Genomic DNA, 26704 nt, shown 5'->3' on the forward strand with positions numbered 1-26704 from the left:
TTCTCTTTGGCACATGCCTCATTTCTTTGACTGGTGCCTGTCCCCATAACAACCATCTCTGTTGTCAATAACTTCTTCAGACCATGAAAGGACACACAGGACAGCAGTAATTTTCACAGGAACACTGGGGAATTGCATGGAAATTTTAAGTAATTTTGACATGATGTTCATGGGCCCAATTCAGAGCCTCCTGAAGTCCGTATGAAACTGCTGATTTCAACGATCACTCATGTCTTCAGGGGCTGCTTCTGACCTTTTGAATTCAGATTTTTAACATAACAAACTATAGAGGCTTAACTCCATGATTCTTGGTAGGCTAGTGTACTCTAATGAGTTAATTTGCTGATGATTAGTCACAGAATAGATGTGCTTTAGGAAAATAGTGGAGAAATTAACAAAAATATGTATTTTGGCATAATTTCCTATGAATGAGGAGTGTTAGGTGGCGTGGACCTACTTCTGCCCATTCTCAGTCTTGGTCTTTAGAGACTCCCAACATGTAGGCAGGCAGCATGCATAGCCTGATCCTGCTTCTAAGAATGTGTGCATTGGGAAAAATCCTTCAAGGATCTCCCAGCACTTCTCTCCCAGACTGCTCATGTGACTCACCAAGTCGACTGGCTGGGCGTTCATTATCAGCTCATATGCATGGATTCAGAACAGAGGACACAATCAATCACATAAAAAAATAGATAAAAAGAGAATTTGAAAAGATCAGACAGACAGTGGCAATTAGTCATGGGGCTCAGTCACACAAACACACAGACCAGCAGCCTGCTACCCTGCAAATAGTCCTTTTTATTTCCCTTTTCCAATGCATCTAATTATTTTTTGTTTTCCCTGGCGCACCGTTGGTTGTCCCTTCTTTGTCTATGGCCTTTTGCCTAAACATCTCATAATGTTTATCATTTTAACAGTCTCCTGTTCTGAGTTTCCCTCTCAGACATTTCAGTATAAATTCCCTTCTTCTTTAAACAGTAATCCCCTTAGGTTGTGATAGGGAAGATGTGTGCTAATGTCTTTACAAGTAATTTGATGGGTGAAGGTATGGGTGTTTTCATCTTTGAAACAGGTCTTAATGTCTCTATTAACTTCAAGCAGCAGGTTTGCTACAGAGCCCAGAGGGCTTGGCTTCTGAAACAGACAAGTGGGTCTGCACAAGCTTGACTTGCTGAAGTTTGGTGTAAAATGACAGGTTCAATCAAGGGGGCATATGTGGAAGGTGATTTGGGAAGGCTGTACCTTCCTCGTACCTTAGCAATGGGGAAAGGAAGAGGGTAACATGCAGGCCGGACTTGAGGATAAAAGGAGGCTGCCCCCTCTGAAATCTCAAGAGGGAAAACTTGTGGGCATGTGCTCCAGTGGACTCTCTCCCTTTATTGAAATAAAGCAGGACTCCTCTGTCTCCTTTACGGACACTGGGTTTTCACAGGGTGATTTACCATACAGTTGCATAACCAACCAGAAGACTGTCAGTTGTTGAGTCTCTCAAAAGGTTTTGTGCCAGGGAAAAACAGCTAAAACATTAACCTTTGACAAACTTATGGGCAATTGATTCAGATAAATCAGGTTTCATGAATTTTTGTGTTTATTTTGAATAACTATTATTTGCACTGATCACAAATCTATCTATTCTGTCTGATTTCTTCCCTTCAGAGCCTTAGGGCAGCGGGATGCTGGTTCATTTGTCTGTTCACAAACACGAGTCTTAAGGATCAGGCTGGACCATCACAAAAGGCTGCAGAAAAGAGGCTGCTGTGTTGCAAACACGAGATGTGCAGCCCCGGACATTCAGGAAAGGGGTACAGAGTGTGGGGGGTATTTGCACCCTGGAGCCATCGCTGTGGCCAAGCGCTCGGTGTGTCCGGGGCAGAGGCCGGCGGTACAGCCGGGCCGCCCCGGCGGCGCTGAGCGCGGCGCGCTCCGGCGCGGGCGCTTGCGCTCGGCTCTGCCGCCCCCCAGCGCCGCCGCGCGGCACTGCGCCCGCCGGCCGCCCTAGCCCGACCCATCTCCGCGCTTCCCCGCACTGACTCAAACCCTGCGTGCCTGCGGTGGAGCTTTCATTACTTTGCGGATGGCAGAGACTGTTACGGCCATCCCAGGCTGAAGCCACCCTGATTCCCCGGCAAAATCAAAACCCATGAGAGAGTGGCTTTGCTTGCTTATACAGCCTGGAAGTTCACCCACAGCCTGTCCTCAGAGACATTTTCCCAGGTTTTCTGTACCAGATCTGCTCGTTACCATCTCATATGTTTTTTCTTCTTATTTTCTGTTTTTTCCCCTTTTTGTTTCTTTCAGGGTTGTATAAAACATTAAGAAACTCTAAGGAGTGGCATACTCCTCATGTGAACTTCACACAGGTCCGTTGAGGATTTTTTACATGATCATGTGTCTGGGTGAGGCCTGTTTCTTCAAATCTTTTGGCTGCATACATGAGCACAGTGTTACCTTACAGCCAACGTCAAATGAAGTCTGTGTTTAACTTCAGCCATTTTGAGTGTTTCAGTGCTGCCTGTTACAGACACAAAATACTTTGCCTGGGGACTGATGCATCACAGAATCACTAAATCATAGTATGTTAAGGGGTTGGAAAGAATCTTAAAGATCATCTAGTCCCAACCCTAACCCCCTCCCACTCCTGGCCAAGGGCAGGAACACCTCCCACTAGACAGTGTATCATAACGTATGCAGTAAAGAATTTCTTCCATGGGTGAACTGGTGGTGTTAGGCTCCTCAAAGGAAGGCAGCACAGAGGGCATTTCTTAAACAAATGGTTTATTTCGCAAAGCCGCTTGGTTTGTGTGACGCAGCAGCAGCTCACACTGGGAACTGGCAGGGTCCATGGACAGGGCACCTCATGCCCAGGGCTGTGCAGTTGCAGGGATGCCACTGAAGGCTCAGTCCCGCCAGGCGCTGACTTCAGTGCCTGACTTCAGCGGAGCGCATTCCGAGCCACTCCAGCGGGCCCGCTGGGCGCGTGTGGGAGAGTGATGGCCTGGACGTCTCGCCACTCCTCGTCCTGCAGCGACTTCTAGCTGGCAGGGCCCGACGCCAGAACACAAAATGGCGGCTGCCAGGGCCCAAAATGGCCGCCGCGCAGCCTCCCTCGTGACCCAGCCGGGTCCGAGCCCCGCGCGCGGCGCTGTGCGCGGCGGGCCCGGGCTCGCGCTCCCCGCAGGCCGACACAGTCACGTGACGCGGCGGCCGAGCCAATCGCCGCGCGCCGTGGCCGTGCGTGCAGCGCGCGGGTCCCGCCTCGCCTCGTTGTGGTGGAGGGCGCCATTGGGAGCCGCCGGGGCCGCCGCCGCCTTCCCGCCAGCAGCGCCCGCCGCCGCCGCCATGGACTACGGGGAAGGTGAGGGCGCTCCCCCGCTGCAAGGGCAGGGCCCGGCCGCCGCCACCGCTGCCGCCGTGGGGCCCGGCTGTGACTCAGAATGGCAGCGGCCGCTTTGTTACGCGCAGGACGGAGCCCCCCTCACCCACGTCCTCGTCCTCCAAGCCTGCCGCCACTGCCGGGCCGGGGGAGCTGCGGCGGCGGCCGGCGGCGGGAGGGCTGCGCGGGAGGAGGGCCCTCCCCGGGGCTGGCGCGGGCGGGCGGGCGGGAGCGCGGGCGGGGGCGGCGCTCCGCGGGGCGAGGCGCCCTGGGGCGCGGGGGAGCGGGGGGCGAGGGGGGGGCGGCGGCGGGCGGGGGGCGCGGGCAGAGCCGGGGGGAGCTCGGGGCGAGCTCTTTGAGGGGGTCGTGTCAGGAGCCTGGAGATCCGACAGGAGAGAGAGCCGCCTCTTGTTGCGGCTCCCTGTCTCTCCCCTCCAGCTCTTGCTAAGCACTAAGTCATTCTCACTGACCCATCCTCTCCAGCTGAAGACAGAGATTGGAGATTCCCAGATACCCCCATGCATTGTGGTGTGAACATGCCCAGTGGGTCAGTCTCAGGTATGAGCTATAAATACGTCTAACCTGTAAAAAGAGTTGGGGCTGAACAGTCAGTGTTAACAAAAACGAAAAAGGAAACGGGTTTTTAAAAGTGCGTAACATGGTTTGAGTGCTCATGTTGTTTTCTGGAGGAGTGGTAACTGTCTGGGAGTGAGACTTGATTTTCATCTTGGGCATGTCAACGTGACCTGCACAGTTTTTCCAAATGAAAAACTGTGAGGAAAAAGAGTGGGGATGGGGGGATGGGGTAGAAATACAGACTTTTCTTAAGATGATGCTTTTTTTTACATAAACCAGTATATTCTTACAGAGTACTATTTCTGTTAAAAAGAAAGGATATTTTCATTTTTTATAAAAAACAGAACCTGTAACTGCTTGGGTTTTACTTACTTTTTGCCCTCTGAAGTTTACTTTAACAGTTTGGAAAGGAGTATAGGAAAAAATATAAAGCCAAGTCCAAAAGCTACCTTTTTTTTTTTTTGCACTGTCAAAAGTACTGTGTGGATAAAACAAAAAGGAATGCACATACTTTGGTAGCATGATCAAGGTTATGAGTTTAGAAAAGACTCCAGAAATGTTTTGACATCTGTTGCCAGCATGCAAGCAAGTGTTAAAACGATCTTAATATAAAAGCTTTACTGATACTGTATCCAAGCTGTGTTTACAGATCCTGTCAAATAACTGCTTGCTGTTGGGTGTCTTGGCACTCTTGCTGGCTGTTATATGGAAATAGCACGTTGTATTACAGATGCATCTTTGATTGCAATATAATTTTGTGACACATTTCTTGAGTCTTAGTTTTTTCCTCCCCCCAGTTACATTGTTTTGTGTTTATCTTTCTGCATAGTAAAATTAATAAATAGTAAATAAATAAATATATTGCCTTGTGTTTTCATCTTCTGTACTGAGTCCTAATTAAATGTCCACTTGATTTTTAGAATGAGAGTTTTTTTTTTAACTGCCAGTCTAAGTATCTTATTGGAATATTCACTATAACTGTTAACCAGAATTTGCTTTTCTGAGATCTGATGACACAAATATTAAACTGAATCCAGGCTCATTGTAGGGGAAGTAACTAATCAAATGTGTATTGTACAATTAGAGTGTTCCTTTCATTTGTTTCTGTAATAATAGTTTTCATAGTGTTAATTGAACTGTTATTTATAATTATTACAAAATTTTAATTACGATGTATACAGCTTGAAACTTTTACCGTGACTGTTTATACATTGTATGTACATGAGCAAGGCATGCATAAAAATTGTTTTACCCAGATTCTGAACAGGAGACTGAAGGCTGTTTTGGTAGGTTCAGAAGACAGGCAACAGAGGGTGGATGCTGGGAATTCTCATCTTTGCCTAGTTTTCATTTGAGCTCTTGGCAAGGTTCTTCCTGTTGGAGACTTTCAGCCAGTGGGAGGCACTTTCAGTTGTATGTCTGACTCCTGTGATTGCACCATTGTCCCTTCCTGATGGCTCAGTTTGAGCCTAGAGTTGATATGCTCTTTGGAATAAATTGTTAGTATGGTTAGCAAAAATATTAATGTTAATATTTTACTTACTGCAGCTAATGTCCTTTTAATCTGGAAGGGGAAGTGGCCTAATGACAAGGTTGTGATCTGAACAACCTAGGCATGGTTTTATAAAAATATAATGTGCCTGGAAAAAATAGTGCTTCCTATTGCATAATGGACCCTTAAGCTTCTGGTAATCAAAATTTAGCTTTTTTAATTTATAATTTATTTTGCAAGATCTTTCTCATTTCCCATTTTCTGAAGCCTTTTCATCTGCTTCACATCAAGCACACTGTTTAAAATAATTTCTTGTCTTTATGCTGTGAATATGATTTCAATGTTCTCTGCTCTAATGCTTTTTCTTTTAAATGGAGTTCTTTGTACCAAGAGATTCTGATATTCTTACGTACTGTTTGTTTGCTTTGTTCTTTTCCTTTGGAAAATTTGATTTTTCTTTACTGGCTATTAAGATTTATTTTGCAGCTATTTTAAACAATCTCTCTACCAAATATGACTTTTTTTTTATTTTTAATTAATCTGAAGAAATACATATACATTAACATTTTAATTTTTAAATTAAACTTATGTTTTAGTATCCCATTATTTTTATTTTAGAGGCAATATATTAATTTCACCTTTTAAGTAGCTCTTCTTCCCTCTTTTCAATACAAGTTCAATACAATCTAGAAATTAAAAACCGGACAGCTCTTTGCAAGTTCTTGTATTTCCATACTTAAGTTCAATGGCTCATTCATCCACAGGGTATTTATGCAAAAAGCTGCATATGCCAAAACCTGATTTATTCTGTTTATAAAATCTTTGTTTCAGATGCTTTGATAGTGCCTTCATCTCAGAGGATCACTCTCTTCCTTTTTAAACTTTCAGAGCAAATATGGACCACTGTTTTAAATTTCTTTTTAGTTCTGTGATTTTCATAGATACACAGATACAATGTTTCTTTGATAAGCAGTTACTATTCAAACTTAAATGAACTACTATTTTGAATTTTTGGTTTGAGACACTGGAATACAATTCCTGCTGGTTTTTTTGTAGTGCTTAAATACATGTTCTCTCAGCATGTGAAACAATTTCAAATTTAGTCTGCACAGACAGGGAATTTCTCTATATCTCTACTGGTGGTGACAATGATTATTAATCATTTACTACACTAAAGTCCTTTCTATTTTCATGTATCTAAATGAATATTTACTGCTGTCTTGTATGTTTCCCCCTTTTTAGGATAAAGCTTGTCTGAAGAACATGCTTTCAGAATAAAGTTTAATACCTGAAGAAATACTATACTTGTTAAGTTGAATGCAGTTTTTTGGTCATGCTCTGGTCATGCATAAAGTATAAAATGTAGGAATGTTTGGTAAAGTTTGCAGCTGATGGTTGAACCAGGAGGGCAGTGGTTGGAATGATAGATTAACTGATCAGCAGTGTGGAACAGTTAATGAAATAGTTGGAAGGAGTTTATAAGATCACCTTCAGTAGATGAGACAAAAGTGTCTATCCTACCTCACCAATATCCTGCATGTTACTCTGTGTTTGGAGACATGGAACAAGATGTACAAGTACTCTTTTGGTGTATTTATATGCCTTCACTGGTTTGCAGCTTGAGGACTTTCTCAGTCATAGTCTGTTACACATGTCTTGCATTTCTTGTCATTTAATTTATCCAGTTTCTGTCTTAAATTGTTGTTAATCATTAGTAACTTACTACTTGTAACTCAGTTCTGGGACTTGTATGTCTGTTCTGTGAGAAGTGACTTGGATTCTTCTTTAGCTTGTTACTTGTAAATCTCATTTGCTCCCTCCAGTTTCTTGCAGTAAATCATTCAAGTCATCATCCCTCTTCATGTCTTTGTACTTTTTGTATGCTGTGTTAACTGTTTTCAAATGTGAGTATATTATAATGTAGGTAAATGCAGGGCAGTGAGTCTGGAAAGGGATGAATAAATTGTTCAGTGTTAGGGAGGAGATGGTGGTGATGTCCTGAAGGCAGGGGTTTGAGGATTTCAGGGACTGGCATAGCTCTATAGCAAGACTGCTGATGTTATGTAACATGAACTAAGGAGTGTTGAGCAAGTATGGATGTCAAGAGTTACCCTGTGATTCTAAATCGTATTTTAGTGTTTGCTTTCATGCTAAAAATTATAGACTAAAAATGTTTTTCAAAATGAGTTCTTTGCACATGCATGTTTTTGTGTTTTTCCAATGCTGAACTGCTCGCATATGCATAACACTGGTCCTTAGTTCATGTGCTGTAGTAGAATTGCATTGCAGTGGCAGGGATCTTGACAGTATGTTGTGTTCTGCCTTGTTGGATGGTTGATTCAGTTCTCAATTCTTAACCTCACTGATTCTGTGACATCTTAGAGCCTGTAGAGAATAGGGAACAGTTGAAATTAAGGTGAATTATTAGTTGCTTTCAGGTCAGGTATGTCAGTTTTCAGAATGTTAGTGTCTTTTGATTAGTTGTCCTGTATTAAAAAAACTTAACAATGTGGATCTGAGGTTAATGATCCTATGGTCAGTCTTAATTTCTGTGAAACTGAGGTTATTTTCTTGACTTGTCTTCTCTTTGCTGGTCTGCCTCTTTATGTATACAGTCTTATGCTGGATTAAGTGGCAGATCATTCAGAAACACCAGAGAGAAACATTAGATGTTTTTATTAGAAACCTCATCCATTTCTTTTTGCAGTAACTCTTAGTAATTTAAGTTGGTGATGGGTGGTACTACATAATCAGTATTTTGAAAATATTTTTGTGCTATGGTTTTTGAATCTTTATTGTATGTTCAGAATAGGAAAAGGTGACTTCTATGTTAGAAGTTTTTTTCTTTTCTCAGAAGTATGACCTCTGATTTTTTGTAAAGTACCTATGAGCATTAGAATAAAAAATCAGCAGTAGGTCTTTATATGTTGGAGTCTCTGTTCAGGCATGCTAGGAATATCTATGTAAAAGTGTTACAGTCATATAATTGATATCATTTGCAGAATTCTCATTGTTGACAGATAGAAGTAAATTACAATGACTTGGTGCTGACAAGAACTAGGTACAAATGGGATATAATTTATATATGTATTTTCAGCACTACAGTTATTTTCATTAAATGATAAGCACAGAGAGTTACTGTATTTCTTTAAATAGGACAACTTGTTATGACTTCAAGAGAGCTAATTGTCCTGGAAAAGTCAGTGGTTTACATGTGGAGATACTGAAATGTATAAAATACTCTCTCTTGTCAGAGTAAACAGCTACTTGGTTTTATTTTTATCCTTCCTGTGTTCATTGTGTATTCCTTCTCTGTGTTACTTTTTCTGTGAATCTTGACTTGCCAGGTTTTCTTGGTATTACCCAAACCTTGTTGTTGGTTGGTACTGGGAAGCAGTTTTGGTCTCCAGAATGCCAGTGAAGTGCAGATTGTGTACATTGCAGGAAGACAGTGGATCATACTCTTTATGCAGATCTCCATCTTTGTTTTAGAGCTTTGAACTTGAGTGATTTTGCCCAGAATTTTTACGTAGACCTTCCGGTGCTGAGGAGGAAGTCGGTTCTTTTGCCAGAATTCATTACAGGATGCTGAGATGTTATTAAGTGACATCAGTTCGACCATGAAATACCGGCACCTTAGAGCAGTTAGTGAGCTGCAGCTCAGTGCTGATTTGGATGGATTTTTGTTTGTGCTGGAGGGCAGAAAATTCTTTTGTTTGACTGTAGCCTATATACAGAGCCTGCACTGCAGCATGATAGCTTGTAACCCTTTGACCTAGGGTCTCTCAATGTGAGTGAAGGTTTCTTGGGGCATTGGATAGAGAGAGCTCTTTGTATTCTTAAAGGGTTGGAAGTGGTATTAATTCTCTACAACTTCAGACATATTCTACATCAGGTATCTTCATTTAATTTTCTTAATTTATGATGATTCCAGCTGATGGAAGTTAAGAATTTAAACTAGATTACTTAATGGGAAATCTCACTTGCTTTCTTTATAAACGTTTTTCTGCTCTTTTTTTAGACATGGACCGGGATTATGGGCATGGAGGCTATGGTGGCCCACGATCCATGGACTCTTACCTTAACCAATCCTATGGGATGGAGAGTCATGGAGGTGGAGGCGGAGGAGGTGGTGGTGGTGGTAACAGGTAAAATAATCCTTCAGTTGTCCCAAGAATCTATCAAATCCAATTTAAGTTTAAATCATTCTTCTAACTTAAGTGTTCCTGAGGCATGTTGTTATGATTTTGTATGAGCACTTTTATTCTGAGTCTCCATGTTTGATAAATACTGGCAAATACTAAACTGTAAGTGCTAGATTCTTGTAATAATCAGCATTTTTGTGGAAAAGTTTGACAGCGGAACAGTGCGTCTGAATGAAAATAGCAAAAGTTTTGTTTTTTCAGTATTGTCCAGTAATTTCTAGTTGATTGGCTTGACACACCATTTCTGACATAGCAGACTAGACCTAATTGGTTTAGTGTCTTAGACTGAATCTATCAACATTCCGTTTTCAAGGAACATTTAGGGTATGTGTTCTTTGGTTTAAATGTGCAGTGGTCAAGTGATATTGGTATTGAATCTGAAAGTCATGTCCAGATTATTTCATTGGAAGGTACTGTTTACACTTGAAACTGTGTGCATGTTCTGGGCTGCTTTGTAAGTTGGAATAGTCTAAAACTAAAAATTCTGATGCAGTGGTCTGAAAGTTGTGTATTTAATGCTAGGGTACTATTTGCTCTTTCAGATGAAAACAATAGGGAGCAGCTGATTTGATTTAGGTCTTAAAATTGCATTCAAAGAAGCATACATTTCAGAGTAGTGATTCTATCTTGGAGGAGATAAAATGTGAAGAAAACTTAGATAATCTGATGGTTTTCTTGTGTGCATCCTTGAATTTTGTCTGGCTGTTGCCATATTACCGTGTGGTTCCTGTCTGTAGTCACTGTGGTGCCACTGGGGAAGGACAATACTAAAGAGGGAGGCTGGAGAAGTGTTGTGTCTTGCTGCTCGGTTCTATTAAGCATTTTAGTTAAGTATAACTTGTTTAATAATGAACGTTAATATTGATTTACAAGTCTGAGCAGAGATTCAGGAATGAGCCGTACCTACCATATAGTAATCTGCATATGATGGAGGTTGACTGAACACCAAAATGTCACTTGCTGTGTAACCTAATGTTATGCATGGACTTTTTCTAGTGTCATTTTCTGTGTATCTTTGAGTCTTCTGACATGAACAGATTTTAAAATGAAGGCATTCAGTTTACTGTAGTGCAGTTAGTAAGTTGAGTCTCTTGTAGGTTGTATTGTATCAGTTAAGGGATTATCTTTCCCAGCTGCTTAATCACCCTGTTATAACCCTGCAGGGACACTAATGTGTTTCCCTTCCAGGCAGTTACAGATACTGATTTCTAGCCTGACACTGCCCATGTCCTAGGCAAAGCAAAGTCTTGATAAATAGCTGAAGATTGTAGCTCTTGTTGCTTTACTCTGAAATTCCAAGGACTCTTTTTTTTGTCCATTGTGCATGCGTTGGGGAGACTTGCAGAATCTTGAGTTGCTAGACCTAATGGTCTGCAAGTGAAAGCTGGATACACTAAAGACTATGAACTTTTTTGATTGTGAGACTGAATTTTACAAGGAAAAAAAATTTCAGAAAGAACAAGTGTGAGCAGAAGAGCATATGTATTTTTCCTTTAAAATGAGAACTGTAGGGTACTTGGAACTCACAACTGTACCACTAAAAAAGCCAAATTTTTTTTTTTTTCTCAGTTCAGAACTAAGCTGCCTTTTAACTGCTGTTTAACTGTTAGACTGTGAGGGTATGATTTTGAAGAAAGGGGAGTTTGACTAGGTTTTGAATGTCTGCAGGTGATTATTTTTGTGAGACTAGGGCTGGGCTCCAATAATGTTTTAGTAAATAAATGTTGCTGAAAATTTAAGTAAACAAAGTTCAGGTATACTGAACTTTAGAATTGTTTGTAACAAAAATGGCTCAGATAGCTTTCTGTCTGGTCATAGTGTGAATTGCCCAGCCCTAATCAAGATTAAACAATAACACAAATGTACAGATCAGTATAGTATTAAATTGATTTTAGTTGATAAATGTCAACTGATAACTTGTCTTTTGAAATGTATAACATTAGTAAGCTTACTTTTTTTTCTCCTCACTGTGCAACTTTTCCAGGTTTGGACCTTATGAGTCTTACGACTCCGGGTCTTCTCTGGGTGGGCGAGATCTGTACAGATCTGGCTATGGTTATAATGAACCCGAACAAAGCCGCTTCGGAGGTAGTTATGGTGGTCGATTTGACAACTCCTACCGGAATAGCCTTGACTCTTTCGGAGGTAGAAACCAGGGCGGGTCTAGCTGGGAAGCACCTTACTCCCGTTCAAAATTGAGGCCTGGGTTTATGGAGGACAGAGGAAGAGAGAGTTACTCTTCCTACAGCAGTTTTTCTTCACCCCATATGAAGCCTGCACCTGTAGGCTCTCGGGGGAGAGGAACGCCTGCTTATCCTGAAAGTGGATTTGGAAGCAGAAACTATGATGCTTTTGGAGGACCATCAACAGGCAGAGGCCGAGGCCGAGGAGTAAGTACAGAATCTTTTCAGATTCTTTTCACTAGACACTCTTTTAAACCCTTTCAAGACCACTGCTTTAAAATGAGCGCACTGTTCAGTACAGTGTGGGGGTTTTGTCCAAGCAAACAATCATGGTTGGCAATATTGTTTATCCCTTTGAAGCTGTCTTCAAGTAGAATCCAGTCCCTCTTTCTGCTGAAAGTAATGAGTAATAGACTAGTTGATAAGGTTTGTTAAATCTCTCCTTTTGTTTGAAAGGTGAAGATAAAAGTAGTAGGTTTGGTCTAAAAGGGATTAAAAGGACTTTCATTTTTCCTTGTAAACACTAGCATCTCTGCTGCTGGTGGGGAAATTTTTGAATATTATGAAAGTTGAATTCAAAGTCTTCTGAAGTTTTGAGTAGGTTAAAGGTGCAATGTATAAGCAAAAAATAAAACCCAGGTTGTGAACGCTCGATCAGTTTTTGGTTCATGAAGGGAAAAGTTGAGCTGGTTCTTTAATATGTTGAGTACATGTTTTATCAAACATCAAGTCTTCTTTTAAACTTAAATTCTTATTCTGACTTGTTTACTAGAAGGGTGATGGGGAGCAAATGGCAAAGGTGAGTGGTTAGCAGCTACAGTGATTCTTTCTCAGAATTAAAGCATGGTTAAAGGGGCATCATCAACTTGAAATCGGGTCCTTCCACAGAACTGAAATTAATTTCCACACAGTGTGCCTAGTCCTCTCACTTGCATTTGCTTTGAAGACTTAAGTTCTAAGTGCCTCTCAGTGGATTCCGTTCCAGTATGGGATGTAAAAAGTCTATGTCCTAGAAACAACATTATTAACTGTATGCAAAATAGTGGATCAGTTTGAGGAAGTAATGCTTGATGTTAAATGAGCTAGGGGGAAAAGAAACGCAGCAGAAGAGAAAAAATAACAAAACCCCAAACCTGACAGAAATACTAACTTTAGGTTGATGGTGTCCCTTTGTCTTGGTTTTATAATCCCAATTTTGATTATTTTTTTTAAGCACAAAATACTCAGTGAACACCTTTCTGCCTGTACCTCTAGGTGTAGCTTTTCTTTTAAAATTTCTGAGCGTGCTGTATTTCTTTGGGCAGTGATTCTTTAAGCTTAAACTATACAGCTTGAAGTGTAGAGGCAAATTATTTTTAAATGGATCTTTTATATGCTTAACATGTGTGGTGGTTTTGTTCCAGAAAGTCTACTTCGCAGCATTCTTGAGTATTGTGGTTGCCATATTCAACTTTTAGCTCAGATTTGCACATGGCTGTTAGCTAGCATGTAGCATGGTATGAGAAAAAGATTCTAATCTTCATTTCTCTGCTTGTGAAGCTGAAAATGTTACATTTTTAAGCCTTTATGCTGTTCTGAACTCATTTAGATCTGAAAAGCTTTGTGCAGAGTTACAATTGAGTTTTTTTTAATTTGCTTTTGGAATTTATCCTTTTAATCTTTCATGTAATGAAGGAGAATGTAAAGGCTAGACTACTTACCATATGTAAAATGCATTGCACCTTTAATAGGTAGATTGACTACTTAAAAAAAGCCGAATTTGAAATTATCAAGTGCGTACTTCATGTCAAATTTGTCTGATAAAAATGTACGTGCTAGGTAGTCTATTGCTAGCTCAGCTAAATAAATTAACATGGAGATCTTGTGCATGGACTTCTGATTCTGGAAAGTGCCTGTTTTGGTGCATTCTGTCTGTAATTTAAAATCTGCTTTTAAGAAGTCATACTTTTCTTAAGGGTTTTGAAGTTATTTTTATGATATTTTGACAGTGTAATATTAATTCTCTTCTCATGGAAAGAGATATATTTCTGCTTATCCAAGTCACTCATCCAGTCTGTGGGCTCTCTTCTACCCTTTATTAATCAACCAATTGAGTTAATATTAAGAAGTATATTAGCACTTCTGAAAATATTCCAGCTACCTAAATTCCCCTCTTCAGATTACTTGTTTATAGTCTTCAGAGAGATAACTTTCATATACAAGTATCCCCAAATAACTTACATTTTGATCTACATGACTTACATAACTACATAGTTTTAGAAATAGTGGAAAGGTTTAGTCTTTAAATGAAATTTTCATTCCTATTGCTGCATTGTTTTTATATCACTCTCCAGGCCCAACTTAAAAATTCTGATTTTATTGGGCTTCCTTCAATCAATCAGTGTTAAACACTGGGCAACCTTCTTTACTCAGTTTTCAGATCACTATTATATAATTTTGTGTAAGATGCAAAGTAAGGAAATTTTTTTTGAAAGCTACTTTTTTTTCCTTAGTGTTGGAAACTGAGTTGTTAAGCTCTTTTTTGTTTTCCCAGAGGCAGATGGAATTAATTATCTAGAGAATCTGAAGAGAGGAGCCAAGATGTTAGGCTGAGATATGACAGATATGTTCATTGCCTGGACAATGGTTCTGAATAAGCAGAAACACAGTTTATGCATAAGTATTAGTTCTACTGGACAAACACAAAGACATTGCACTAATGAACAGACCAGGAGCTTAAGTTTCCTCCTGGATTTTGCTCTAGAACACAGATTTTAGTTAAGGTCACAGTCATACTGGACCAAGTAGTTGTTTTATTGACATTGCTTTCATATACTAATGCCTTCCTCTTGATTTCACTGATTTTCAGCATATGGGAGACTTTGGCGGAATGCACAGACCTGGAATTGTCGTTGACTATCATAACAAACCCAGTCCTGCAGCAGTTGCTGCAAGAGGAATAAAAAGAAAAATGATACCACAGCCATATAACAAACCTGGTGGGACATTTATCAAGAAACCCAAAATGACAAAGCCTATTTTGAAGCTGAGCCAGAAAAAATCACCTAGTAAGTAGCAAGTGTCTAAGCTTTTAAATTAAAATTACTGATTTTTTTATTCATTAGTAATTACTTCGTTTTACTATTCAGAAAGAGGGCTGCCTATGCTGTTTTGTAATTCTGTATTTTCTACCTTTCAAAAATTCACGGTGGATTTTAGGAATTTGCATGTCTAACTTTTCTACTGCAAAGATAATTTGCTAAATGAGACTGAATATTTTGGTGTGTTCAGACATATGCTATTGAAAAATATCTCCTTGAGACTTCATGATGATAGTTCCTGGAGACAAATTTACGCCACTAAAAATAATGTCAGAGCTCAGGTTGTCTGAAGGGACAATGCCTGACAAATACTAAAATGTGCTCTTGCATGAGCCTGGGCCCTGCTGTCCAAATTCCTTGGATATAAAAAGTAATGCATCAACTGTGATGCAGTTAAAATAAAGATATAAGGCGTGGGTGAAGAGTAGAGGGAAAAGGAAGGAAACTGCAAAAATGGCAAAAACTGTTACATAATAATTTATGAGAGGCAGAAAGAAATTACTCCCACTTGTAAATTAAATGCTCTAATGACAAGAAGAACTGTAAATGAGATAGATTGAACTAAATCCAAACTGCAATTTGTATTAGTGATGCTTGGTTTCTTTAACTTCCATAAAGGTATTCTACAACTCTAATATTAAATTTTTATATTGCAGTCAAAGTTGGAGAAAAAAGTCACTAGTGAGGTTTGAATTAAGTAATTGCTTTGAAGGAATGTAAACTTGAGTATTATGTATTGTGAACAGAAATCAGATTTTATTTTTATGCTTGTGATTTCCTAGTAATTTTGATCTGCAGTGTTTTATGTAGTTTGGTTTTAAATCACCTGTGAAAATAGTTTAAAGTTCCTGTATCTCATAGCCGGCAAGACAAATGCACAGACACAGCAGAGACTTTGAGGCATAAATTCTGGTTTTGATTTTTTATTCTGGTTACGTTATTATGTATTACATAACTGTTTCCTTAACTGTAATGTCAAGAGTACTGTACAGATTCCAGGAACGGGCTGTATAGAACATGTTCCTGTGCCTTTTGTATAAGGAACTTTAATGGTGATCTTGTCAGATTTATTGTTATGAAAAGGGTCTCTAAAATGCACATCCCAGTTCTTTCAGTACTCTTGTACATTCTCCTTTCTAAGCTAAGTTCAGGCAGAACGCTTCTAATTTATTATTGCATCCCCTTCACTGATTTCCAGAATCCAAAGACTGATACGTAATATTGGTGTTACTTTAGGAAGTGGAATAAATAGTGCCTGCAAGAATGCACCTGTCCTGTGGCTCTGAGATTAGGGGGAAGAAAATGTTGAGTAGTTTAACACAGTTTCTGAAAATTGAACTGAAAGACCTTAGCAGTACCATGTAGTTGAAAACTAAAAATTGGGTAACAACTAAGAGAAACTTCGATGCATTTGGTATCTATTGTATGAATGAAAATATCTCAAAATTGTATTGTGCTTTCAACCTTGAAATGCTTGTTTTGGATTTAGATATAGGTGATTGCTTCTGAAAGTGTTTAGTTTGTATTTCTAAGGTAACTGATTTTACATTTAACAGTATTACTAAACTATGATAAATTGTAAATGTGGACAATCTTCCCTGCATAACAAGCTGATTTTTTTCCTAAATATCTTATTGTCTTAAAATGAATTGTCAGTGACAGCATTTTTACATTGTTTCTCATTTTATGTTAATAGACATGAAGACATCTTACCAGGATTCTACTGTAGAGGTAAAGATTCCCAGAACTGGAAAATGTTTTGTTTCTTGAGAAGTTCACATAGTATACCTGAAGACACATAATTCTTAAGCTAGAGTTACCAAATTAAACATTAAACTAGATAAGTTTTTCTGAACACAATCTTATTTTTATTTTCACTTTATCTAAAACAATCTTATTTTGATGGCAGTTGATTTTGAGTGAAAGGTGTAGCTTGTGTAGATAGCCTGGAAAGTGAATTTTAAGGCATATTTGTAGACCCTACCTGTTCATGTAATGCACAAGAGAACTCTCATATGAACACTTCTCCTGTTGCCACAGGTAGACAGCTTGAGCTCATGCAGCTATGACCTACTTGGGTGGGTACAAAGGAGATCACTAAACAGAAGTGAGGAGAAATGGCTAAGACATAATACACATCAAGGAGAGAGGGTAAATAAAAAAGGGTCAGTGTTAAAAGGTGTTCTCTGATAGGGTGGGAAAGTTAGTCCCTTCAGACAGATCAGTTGCAACAGTGTGAGAGCGTTATTAGTAAGCTAAGCAAATGTGTATGTGTGTATATATATATATGTATGTATGTATGTATCCTGATTTAATGTTGCAAGACTGGAATGGCATTTCCCTTCTTTTTGAGTGAGGGTTATTAACACCTTCTCAGCTAAGTAAAAGTCTGGATTGGAAGTCAAAATGTTTATATATAAAACAATTTTGATTATGAAAATAATTCAGTAAGGCATTATGGAGAAATGCAGAGCTAGAAGTGTTTGTACATGGAGTTCCACAAGATAATTCACTTTCATAGTCATATTTAAAAAATAGCAAGTAACAGGTCATTAGAAATAATGTAAATAACCCTTTCTGGATGTAGAATGGCTTTTTTAATTTATTGATTTGACTTTATTAGGACATTGAAGTTGATACAAGTGGTGCAGTTGTTATATATGAAGACTTTACAAGAGATGCTTATGATCTTGGATATCAGACTTTTGGAGGTAAGTCAGTTTGCTTTGTCAGGTAAGGTATTGTAGGTATTCTATTTGTGAGACTTTGAGAGAATACATTTTGTAAGCCTGTATTTATGAACTCTAGTAGTTATTTGGTAGCAGGGCTGCCTGGTTTTTGTTTAAAGAGGCCAAAATTTTAGGCTGTGGAGATACAGTTATTTGTAACATCCATCCATTACTTGATTGTTTTTTTTTCATGGTTACTGTGTCTCTGCTCTCTGATCATTCCAATATGTTGTTGTGGGCTTTTTTTTGTTTTGTTTTTTTGTTTGTTTGTTTTTTTAATTTTTACGGGGAAAAAAATTGTGGTCTTCTATACCTGCTACCATTCCATTACATGAATGTTGTTCATCCCACTGGTTCCTCACCCATATCCTATTATTTATCCCACTAGCTGATCAACCTCACTCTTAAGCCTTAGGTGAGTGAAGTGGATTCACTTTTAATAAATGGATTCAGTTACCTTGGAGAGCTACTGTCAGGAATGCAGGGTCTATTTCATGTACAGTCTTAATGAAACAGGTTTATTTTTAGTTTTCATAAAAACAGTTCAAGTGTGTATTAACTGTCGTGATTCCAGACACATAGAAAAAGAAATCCAGTGGTAAAGCTGAAATTACTTTTAGTCCCTTTTCCTTGTATGGTGCCCTATTTTCATATGGCATAGTCTCATTTTATGGCAGGATGGGCTGGAAATTTGCAGCCAAATGAGTGTTTCTTTTCTTCAAGCAATAGTAAATATTTTGAGTTTATTTTTAAATTGTGTGAGTTTCTTTTTGTTTTAAAAGTTAGCATAAGTACACTGAAGGACAGAGGGAGTTTTATATATAGATTCAGGTCTCCATTCCCCAGCTTATCACAGGAGAGGCACTTCAATTTATGAGCTTGAGGGTCAAAGTAGAGGCCATTTCATGCCACAGAATATCATACCAGATAGTTTTTACAGCGATAATACAAGTGATCCTTTGGATATTTCCAGGGTTAGTGGTAATGCACTAAATGAAATTTAAATCCTGAGATCAGTATGGGAATTGCCTCTGTGGGCAAGTAGGTGGTTTTTTGTTTTCAATTTGATTTTTTAAAAAAATAGTCTCATGGACAGGGGTTTTTCTCCTCTCTGGATCACAGTAAATTTTGAAATTCTTTGCTACAAAATGATAAACTGTGGGATAATCAGGAGCTGCTAGTCACGAAGATGTTCTCGATCCACAGGGTGTTTTGCAGTCTTGGTCTTTGTGCATGATGCTATTTTATGTTCCTTTCTGTTGCTGTTTGGATGGAGGTAGATTTCTTGGAGGCTGACTTCTCTTCTAAGGTTGAACTGTAAAAGAAAACAAAGTGATCCTCTTTTTTTCTGGTGTGAAACTACTCACTGAATAATATTCTAATTGTTTCCCTTTGTCCATAGACTTCTAAAGCAGACATAGAAAAGACAAACATAAGTGTACTTATGCAAAAAGTTAATGTCCTTGGAAGTCTTAAATGTTGTAGAATCAAATTATATTCATTTACTCATTGACACTTTTGCTTGTATACCAGGTGGTAACTTAATCAAGATCTTCTCTGAAGGTCTGCTTGGGTACTTTGTTGTGTGGTGAATCTGTCCTCTGTCCTTGTCTCTTTCTCCCCCACCCCCATTAACTGGTTTATTTCTTTGGCTGAAAATCTTTGGAATATTTTTATGTGAAACCAAGTGAAATCTAGTGGGTAAAAATAATGAAGTTGTTGAATTTCAGTTTGGGTGCCATACTTTGAAGCAACACTCTTGTCTCATTTATGAGAACCTTTGCTTTCACTTTTGGGACCTGCCATCTCAGTAGAAGAGATAGCCTTTAGTTGGTTTCCTTATTTTAGGGGACTGTAGCAAGGGACCCGTTTTTGTAGGGGTGTTCTAAAACCATGGGAGAATTTTAAAATTGTGCTTTTCTCTATGCATTTCCAGTTACCTTTTTCTGGTCACTTACTTGAAGAGGCCTTTTTAATAGCTAAGCACAACAGGGAAGGAGTTTCTTCAACTCAAATTTTTTTATGATTGTAAATTAGAGTGTAAAACCTTAGCTGCAAAGTTGAAAGCAAGTGTTTAAATTGGTTGTCTCTAGAGGGGGAAAACAAAGCAAAACTTGCAGAATATTTAAGAAAGCTTGGAACCATGTGTTGCAGGAATTTTCTGCATTTTGAAGTGTTTGTGGAGGAGACAGGTACTTCTGCTATTGTTTGTTTTGAATTTGGTTTTTAATCCTTCAATTATATGTTAAGATGGCAAAGGAGAAGCTAAAAGTGAGGAAGAAGAAAAGCGGCGAATTGAGGCAAGAAGAGAGAAGCAAAGGCGTAGAAGAGAAAAAAACAGTGAAAAATATGGTGATGGATACAGGTTTGTGCTGTAAATTCTGTGTTATATGCAGTGTTTTTCTTGCCCTTAATGCCTCTCTGAGAACACATGGTTTTTTCCTTTGGACTGATTTTAGGAAAATAAAATTATATTTGATTAATCTAGCACTTACCCTTTGTAATATAAAAAGTCTAGTTTTTTTAAAAAATTTATTTTTCACTTCAAGTAAATGCTAGACTTTTTCAAAGAATGCTTTTCCTGTTCCCTTTATGATTGGGTTTGTCAAGTGTCATCATTTTGAGGAGTTTTAATAGCAATATTTAATGTATTTCTCTTGATAGAATGGCATTTACTTGCTCATTTTGCAAGTTTCGAACGTTTGAAGAAAAAGAAATTGAATCACATCTGGAGAGTGCAGCTCACCAGGAGACATTGGATCATATCCAGAAGCAAACAAAATTTGACAAAGTAGTGATGGAATTTCTTCATGTAAGACGGCTGGTTTTGATCTGTATAATACTTTTACATGAGAATAGTTACAATTTACCATTTATTTCCAAAATGTACTTTATTTGCCATTAATCATTTTGTAGATGACTTTTGGTGCAGCACATACTACTAAAAGTCAAAACAAATTAAGCAAGTTAAAAATCTGTATAGTACTGTTACTTTTACAGTTGAAAGTAGTACCTTAAGAAGTAATAGCAATTATTTACAGTTTATTATAAACTATATTGAATTGTTAAAATCTGAGATAGTACTGGAATGTAGACAATTGTACATCATAGGTATTTACAAATTTTTTTCCCGTTGTAGGAGTGTATGGTGAATAAATTCAAGAAGACAGCAATGCGTAAGCAGCAGACAAGTAACCAAACAGAGAATTCCCAAGCTGCTGAAAAAGATATAATGGAAGGTAATTTGGAGCTCTCCTGGTCTTTTCTCCTTTTGTTCTTCTTTGAACTTCATAAAATGCATAAAACCAGTTACTTTTCACATCTTTTCTGGACCTGGTTAAGATTCCTTGCTTCGTTTCTGATATAGTGTGGAATGGAAGCACAACAGGAGATGCCAAACCTTGTTAGTTAGGTATCCACGTAGCCTTGTCAGAAGGTGAGAACATTGTGCAAGGTGCCTGACAAACAATTCTGCAGGCTTTGCCACAATCTCATTCAGTATAAGGCATAAGGAGTGCTAAGAGGTGGATGCAAGTAGACTGAAAGAGAGTGTAATAAAGCAATAAGGTGATAGTGGTCAAATACAATGGCAAGGATTTGGAAAAGTGTAAATATGAGAGTTGCTGTGGTTTGGAGCGACAGTGTAAAAAGGAAGAGTTGGAGCATTTTTTTGCTTACCCAGGAGGCATCTCAGCCTGGAATTTTCTTCCCCTTGGCTGCCCTACAGACAGTTTTCTGGAGCAATTCATTTGTCCCTGCCTTGCTGTGCCATATCCTCCCCTTCTTTGCTTGAAGGATTTCAGAACATGGGCTACAACCAGACGAGACATCTTTGACTATCTTTATTTTAGGCTATAACTATTTCAGTATTACCTAATTTGAACTTAAATACTAAAAGCTACTTAAAAATGGATATAGGCAACATCTTAACAATCCCACAAATTCTTTTGTACTTTCCTTAAGTACTGGAGGGCCTATTTTCCTTTGTGATGAGAATGTTCCGTTACCAAGCTAATATTTAAAATTGCAAGAGGAATCGGATTCATGTCCTTCTTCCTGATAGTGAGGCAGGGCAAGGAAGTAAATTAGGTTTTATAAGATGTAAAGTAAGTGCAATTACTTCAGTCAAGCTTTGTTTGCTGTATCAAAGTGTGTATTTTTAAGGATATTGGTTTTTGTTGGTTGAAAATAGATGCATTTTTCTACTTTGCATGGGTCTTTTGTAGTCTGTGAAGAAGGGAGTATTGAAGTGAAAAACTTCCTCTTCCAATATTGCCCTCAGAGAGCCTAATTTTGATGCCTGAATTTAGGTGACTATTCCTCAGTGGTTAAACATGTTAACAACTGAGAGCTCTTAATTTTTGGGAAAAAAACAAACAAGCTACTTTTCCAGTTGCCTAAAGTAATGTGTTTTGTGTTAATGATTTATTACGTCTTCTCTGGCAGGGGTTACGGCTGATGACCATATGATGAAAGTTGAGACTGTTCACTGCAGTGCTTGCAGTGTCTATGTTCCTGCATTGCACAGTTCTGTTCAGCAACACTTAAAATCTCCTGATCACACAAAAGGAAAACAAGTAAGATATGACATACTATTAAAAAATAAGTAGATGGAAAGTGTTACAGTCCTTGGTGCAAGTAATTTCTAAGTTCTTGTTGATATGACTTGTTCTCTAAGAAGCTGTGATGTCCTTATTGCACTTCGTAAGTTTAACACCTCAGGAAGTAGCCAGCACTTAAGCACCCCAGCTAATGAAATATTGGTGTACTTAATAGCTGCCAGTAGAAAATCATGACAGAGTTACTAGAAATCACTTCTCCATTTGATGAGGATATGCTTTACAGAGTTTAAGTATTGGAAACATTTTGTTATTCAGATTGAAAAGCAAAAAATCTTTTTTTGGTGATTATCTTTTTAATTTGAAGACAGCTGAGAGCAGTCTAGAATTAGAAATCATGTTGTATTTATCATTATAAATTATAACAGGGAGAAACTTTAGGACTGGTAGAAGGGTTGAAAGTGTAATGAGTATGATAATAAGCAAGATTGGTAAAGTTACAGGTTTTTTAAGTATGAGTTTCTGTGATTGTGGGATGTTGTAGAATGTTTTGAGTTTGAAGGGACCCTGAAAATGAGCAGAATCGCCTTCAACAATATGTTAGACTGTGATGGAGAAGCCTGGATGTTGTCTGTAGATGAGAACAGATAACTGGTTGTAGTCCATTATGTAAGCAAGACACATCTTTTGATCAAGCTAAAGCAACGAGCTATAAACACTACTAAACATAATTGGTTAGGTACGTTTATGTGGTTTGGACTTATGTACTGAGAACAAGCAGTTCATACTGTAGTATATTCATTATTTTATTTACAGAAACTGACCATGAATTCAAATTCATGTGACAGTTATTATAGGAACATTATAATTATTCACTGTCAAATTTGTTTCCTAGGCCTACAGAGAACAAATAAAAAGGGAGAGTGTTCTTACTGCCACCAGCATCTTGAATAATCCTATAGTCAAGGCACGATACGAGCTGTATGTGAAGGTGAGATGCAAATGGAAAGAAAATAATTGTTTGCCCTTTTCTCCGTGTTGATAGAGTTTAACCTCAGTCCTCTCTTTTATACAGCTCACAGATTGAATATACTTTTAATGTATTTTGCCATTCAAAAAGCATTCTCAGATAAATTGTTTTGCAGCAAAAATTACCACCTTCAGATTCACCAGCTTTTGGTTGTAATTTAAAACTTGTATTTAGGCAATTTTAAGTTGGATTCTCTAGTAAAAAAAGCTTCAGGCATACATCGGCAGTGCCTTTAATTTGTAATGTTAACTGCAGAGCACAAACCAAATTACTCCCATCTTTACATTTAGAAGCAAAAGCTCTAGTGTGTGGGTTTGTACTGAAGTATAGTGTGCACACTACTCAGCTACTTTTTATTCTGTACAATTTTTAGGGTTCATGACAAATACAAAAGCTTACAACAGTAGTTGATGGGATCAGAGCATTTAAAAGGCATGGAAGCCTGTGTTGTAGATATATGGCCTGATAAACAGGTGAATTAATTTTAGCAAAGTGTAAAATCTTTGCTGCTGGGCCACTTACTTTGCTAAGTGACTCTCTAATACTGTTGTTAGCTATTTCTGGATTACCTTTAATTGATTCATGATTCTGCCTGTACCATAAAAATATGACTCTTTCAGACAAAACAATACTGTCTTTTGGAAATATGGCAAGCCAGTGGCCAAATTAATTGTGATTTAAAATGTCAACTTAGGCTTGTCCTGAAAAATTATGTATGGATGGGTATGGGAATCAGTTTCAGACTGTTGTGTATCTGTTAAGGAAGGGTTACAAATTGCCGGGTAGCAGAGCCTGGAATAGCTGCTGGTGTTCCCGGCACCTCTTCCCAGTTCCTTATGCCTGGTATGCGTAGTCCAATACAGCCCCCTAGCGGGAGACTGGTAAAAGGGAGAATGGAAATTTGCCATTCTTCAGTTCAAAAACAGAGGAGAGAAAAACTTGCAAGATTGTCTTCATAAGGAGACCACTGACGTTTTCACAATGACTAGCACTGCTGTTTTTTGTGGTGGACTGAACTTAATACACTTTCACCAGGACCTGCTTAATAAGATGTATCTGGCTCCTGGTTATGCAAATTCCTTTCATCCTTATTCAAGTGTATAATTAACTGAGACTGAAGTAGTTCAGTTTTCTTACACAGCATGTGATGGAGCAGAGCACTCATGCATTCAGGACCTGCAGACTTCCAGGAGAGTGGGAAATCTTTGTTATAACATGGTCTCAATTCTGCTTTCTTTGGGTTAAATCTAAAAAGCATATGAACAGGGGAAGGCTGAGGTATGTCATGCTGAACAATTGTATGAAACGGAGAAAATATGAAACCATAATGCCAATGTGTTTAAAGTACTGAGAAAACTGATAATTTTTCTAGCTTGACAATGGAATGAATTTCAGGCTAGTCAGTGTAATAAATTCTGGATTTAATTTTCATTTTTGAGGAGTATGCCCTTTTTCATAGGAATATTCAGAGTGCATGAAGACTGTAAATAAGGAAAAGCAGAACAAAACTCTTCTGTTCCAATTTGGTTTTAATTGGGGAGAAAAGGGAAGCAGCTCTAGTTCTTAATTAAAACATGTTGAAACTTAAGCATGTAATATTGATTTCTGAATGTTGAAGTGAAATCTGTGTTTAGCATACTTGGCTTTTTCTCAGTGCAATTTCTGCTTTCATTGAACAAGTTTATTGGGATATCAGTTTCCCATGTGCATAAAGATGTGGTATGCTAGTATTAAATCCAACCTATTTTGATTTTCTTGCAAAAAAACCCACAACTAAAAAGCTGTATAAAATAATGTAGCATTTCTTAGTGGCTGCCCCTTTCATTCACTGAAATGAGGAGTATAACTTTATATTTGAAATAAATATCAAGGTGTTTGTTTTCAATCTTCTACTTCAGGGTGAAAATCCTTTTGAAATTAATGATCAGGCTCAGGAGCAGCAAGCAGAGGAAGAAGACAAAGCTGATGAGCCAGCTGAGGGTGAGGAAGAGGAAGAAGAAGAGGAGGAAGAAACTGAAGAACAAACTGACTTCACTTTAGACCACACTGAAGATAACTAAGTGCAAGAAATGAAAATAAATTAGTGGGGACAAACCAGCTTTTCATTTCTGCTTTCAAGTGGTTCAGACTTTTTAATAGTCTCAAATGTATCTGAAGGTTCCCCACTGTATGCATGCATTCCATTTCATGGAGAACTTGTTTATACTCTGTGTTTCCGATTTTGTTTAAAATGAAATTAAGACTATTTTAGTTGAGCTTTTTATAGAAAACTGACTGTTAAAGCTGATCAAAACATTGTGTTGTATATTTTTTTAAGCATCCTATTTTTTTGGTGTGTGTACTGAAAGTTGGATATAATAACTTCTGATCTAATCAGTTGAAAAGGAAGGCATGTCTGTGGGGTAAATATTTGAAAAGCTTTATGGTGTAAGCTTACAAATGTTTACCTCATAGTACAAGATGAGTAACTACAAAAATTGTGCTGTTGAGTGTGGCTATTTGGGGGACTGCATTGCACTCTGTATAATAGAGTATGTGTTTATAATATGCCTTGTAGCTTTTTGTGATAAGATGTACCAGTTTGTAGCAATAAAATAGGTAAGAAATATTACTGTTTTAAATGTCTGTAGTTTAAGTATTTCAAAAATTTCCCTGTGCTGACTACTAAACTGGTTTCAAATTAAATCTTGATTGATACTATAATTGAAGTTTATAGTTGCATCTTAAGTGACTCATTTATTGCTGAGTTTTTATGTATTCAGACTCCACCTGCCGGGACAGGTAAGTACTTGGGCCCTCATAGTGTGCCTGGGGGAAGTGTACTTTTGGGAATTACAAGTACACCTGTGTTTTTTCTGTGGTTCCTGCTGATGTAGCTTTTGACTAATAAGAACTGAAAATGTCTGATTTGACTGGTTCTAAGTGCAGTGAAGTAACTTGCACCTTTTTTCCCCTAAATAAGGTAACTTGACACAGTAACCACTGTGGAAACGGAGATTTTTTTTTCAAGATCTCATAATGTGATGTTGTACATTTCTTTTGGAGAGCCATTGTGATAACAAGTAGTCATTGCTGTGTAGAGGTGGTAAATATTTATAATACTTATATATAAAAATACTTAAAATCTTACCTGCAAACCAATATGCTTTTTCAGAGATATATTTTTGAACTGGGGAAGGTGTGCAAGTATTACAGAGGAATACTTGATTCAGATATTAGGCCATCTGAAATCCTAATAGCAGTCAACTTTGAAGAGCGCTGTGTAGTGCTTTTGTGTAGCTTGAAGAGTGAAAAATCTGACAAAGAGAGAGGAAACTGAGTTTGGTGTCTTGACCTCTTGTTTATGGCTTTACAATTTTTATATTTTAAAAATCAGCATGATGTAAACTAGATTGTTGTACCTGTAAGTATCAGCTTGGAACCAGAAGTTAGCATGGGTTGGTTGGAAGATGTGTTAAGCTTGCAGCTGTTCTACGT

The 26704-nt window shown here is 38.2% G+C and overlaps 1 protein-coding gene across 2 annotated transcripts; it reads left to right on the forward strand.

Annotated features, from left to right (window-relative positions):
• The first annotated feature begins 3263 nt into the window (after positions 1–3263).
• Positions 3264–25930, forward strand: ZNF326 (zinc finger protein 326). Of its 2 annotated transcripts, XM_021526453.4 has the most exons (13): positions 3264–3355; positions 3857–3931; positions 9463–9589; positions 11631–12036; positions 14678–14876; positions 16606–16640; positions 17533–17620; positions 19889–20003; positions 20303–20450; positions 20778–20877; positions 22085–22215; positions 23093–23188; positions 25126–25930. In XM_021526453.4, the coding sequence occupies exons 1-13, from the start codon at positions 3340–3342 to the stop codon at positions 25285–25287; spliced, it is 1698 nt and encodes a 565-aa protein (XP_021382128.1). In that variant the 5' UTR covers positions 3264–3339; the 3' UTR covers positions 25288–25930. The 2 variants fall into 2 exon arrangements, with proteins under 2 accessions (XP_021382128.1, XP_021382136.1); XM_021526461.4 differs by lacking the exon at positions 3857–3931.
• Positions 25931–26704: the final 774 nt, after the last annotated feature.

Source organism: Lonchura striata, chromosome 8 (assembly GCF_050655825.1).
Source record: "Lonchura striata isolate lonStrDom1 chromosome 8, ASM5065582v1, whole genome shotgun sequence".
NCBI classification, from domain to species: Eukaryota; Metazoa; Chordata; class Aves; order Passeriformes; family Estrildidae; genus Lonchura; species Lonchura striata.

Bases quoted from the DNA above. Each gene is read 5' to 3' on its own strand.
- ZNF326 (XM_021526453.4), top strand. The intron at 12,037-14,677 runs GTAAGTACAGAA...ACTGATTTTCAG, and splicing joins GCAGAGGCCGAGGCCGAGGA to CATATGGGAGACTTTGGCGG. The intron at 20,878-22,084 runs GTAATTTGGAGC...CTTCTCTGGCAG, and splicing joins TGAAAAAGATATAATGGAAG to GGGTTACGGCTGATGACCAT.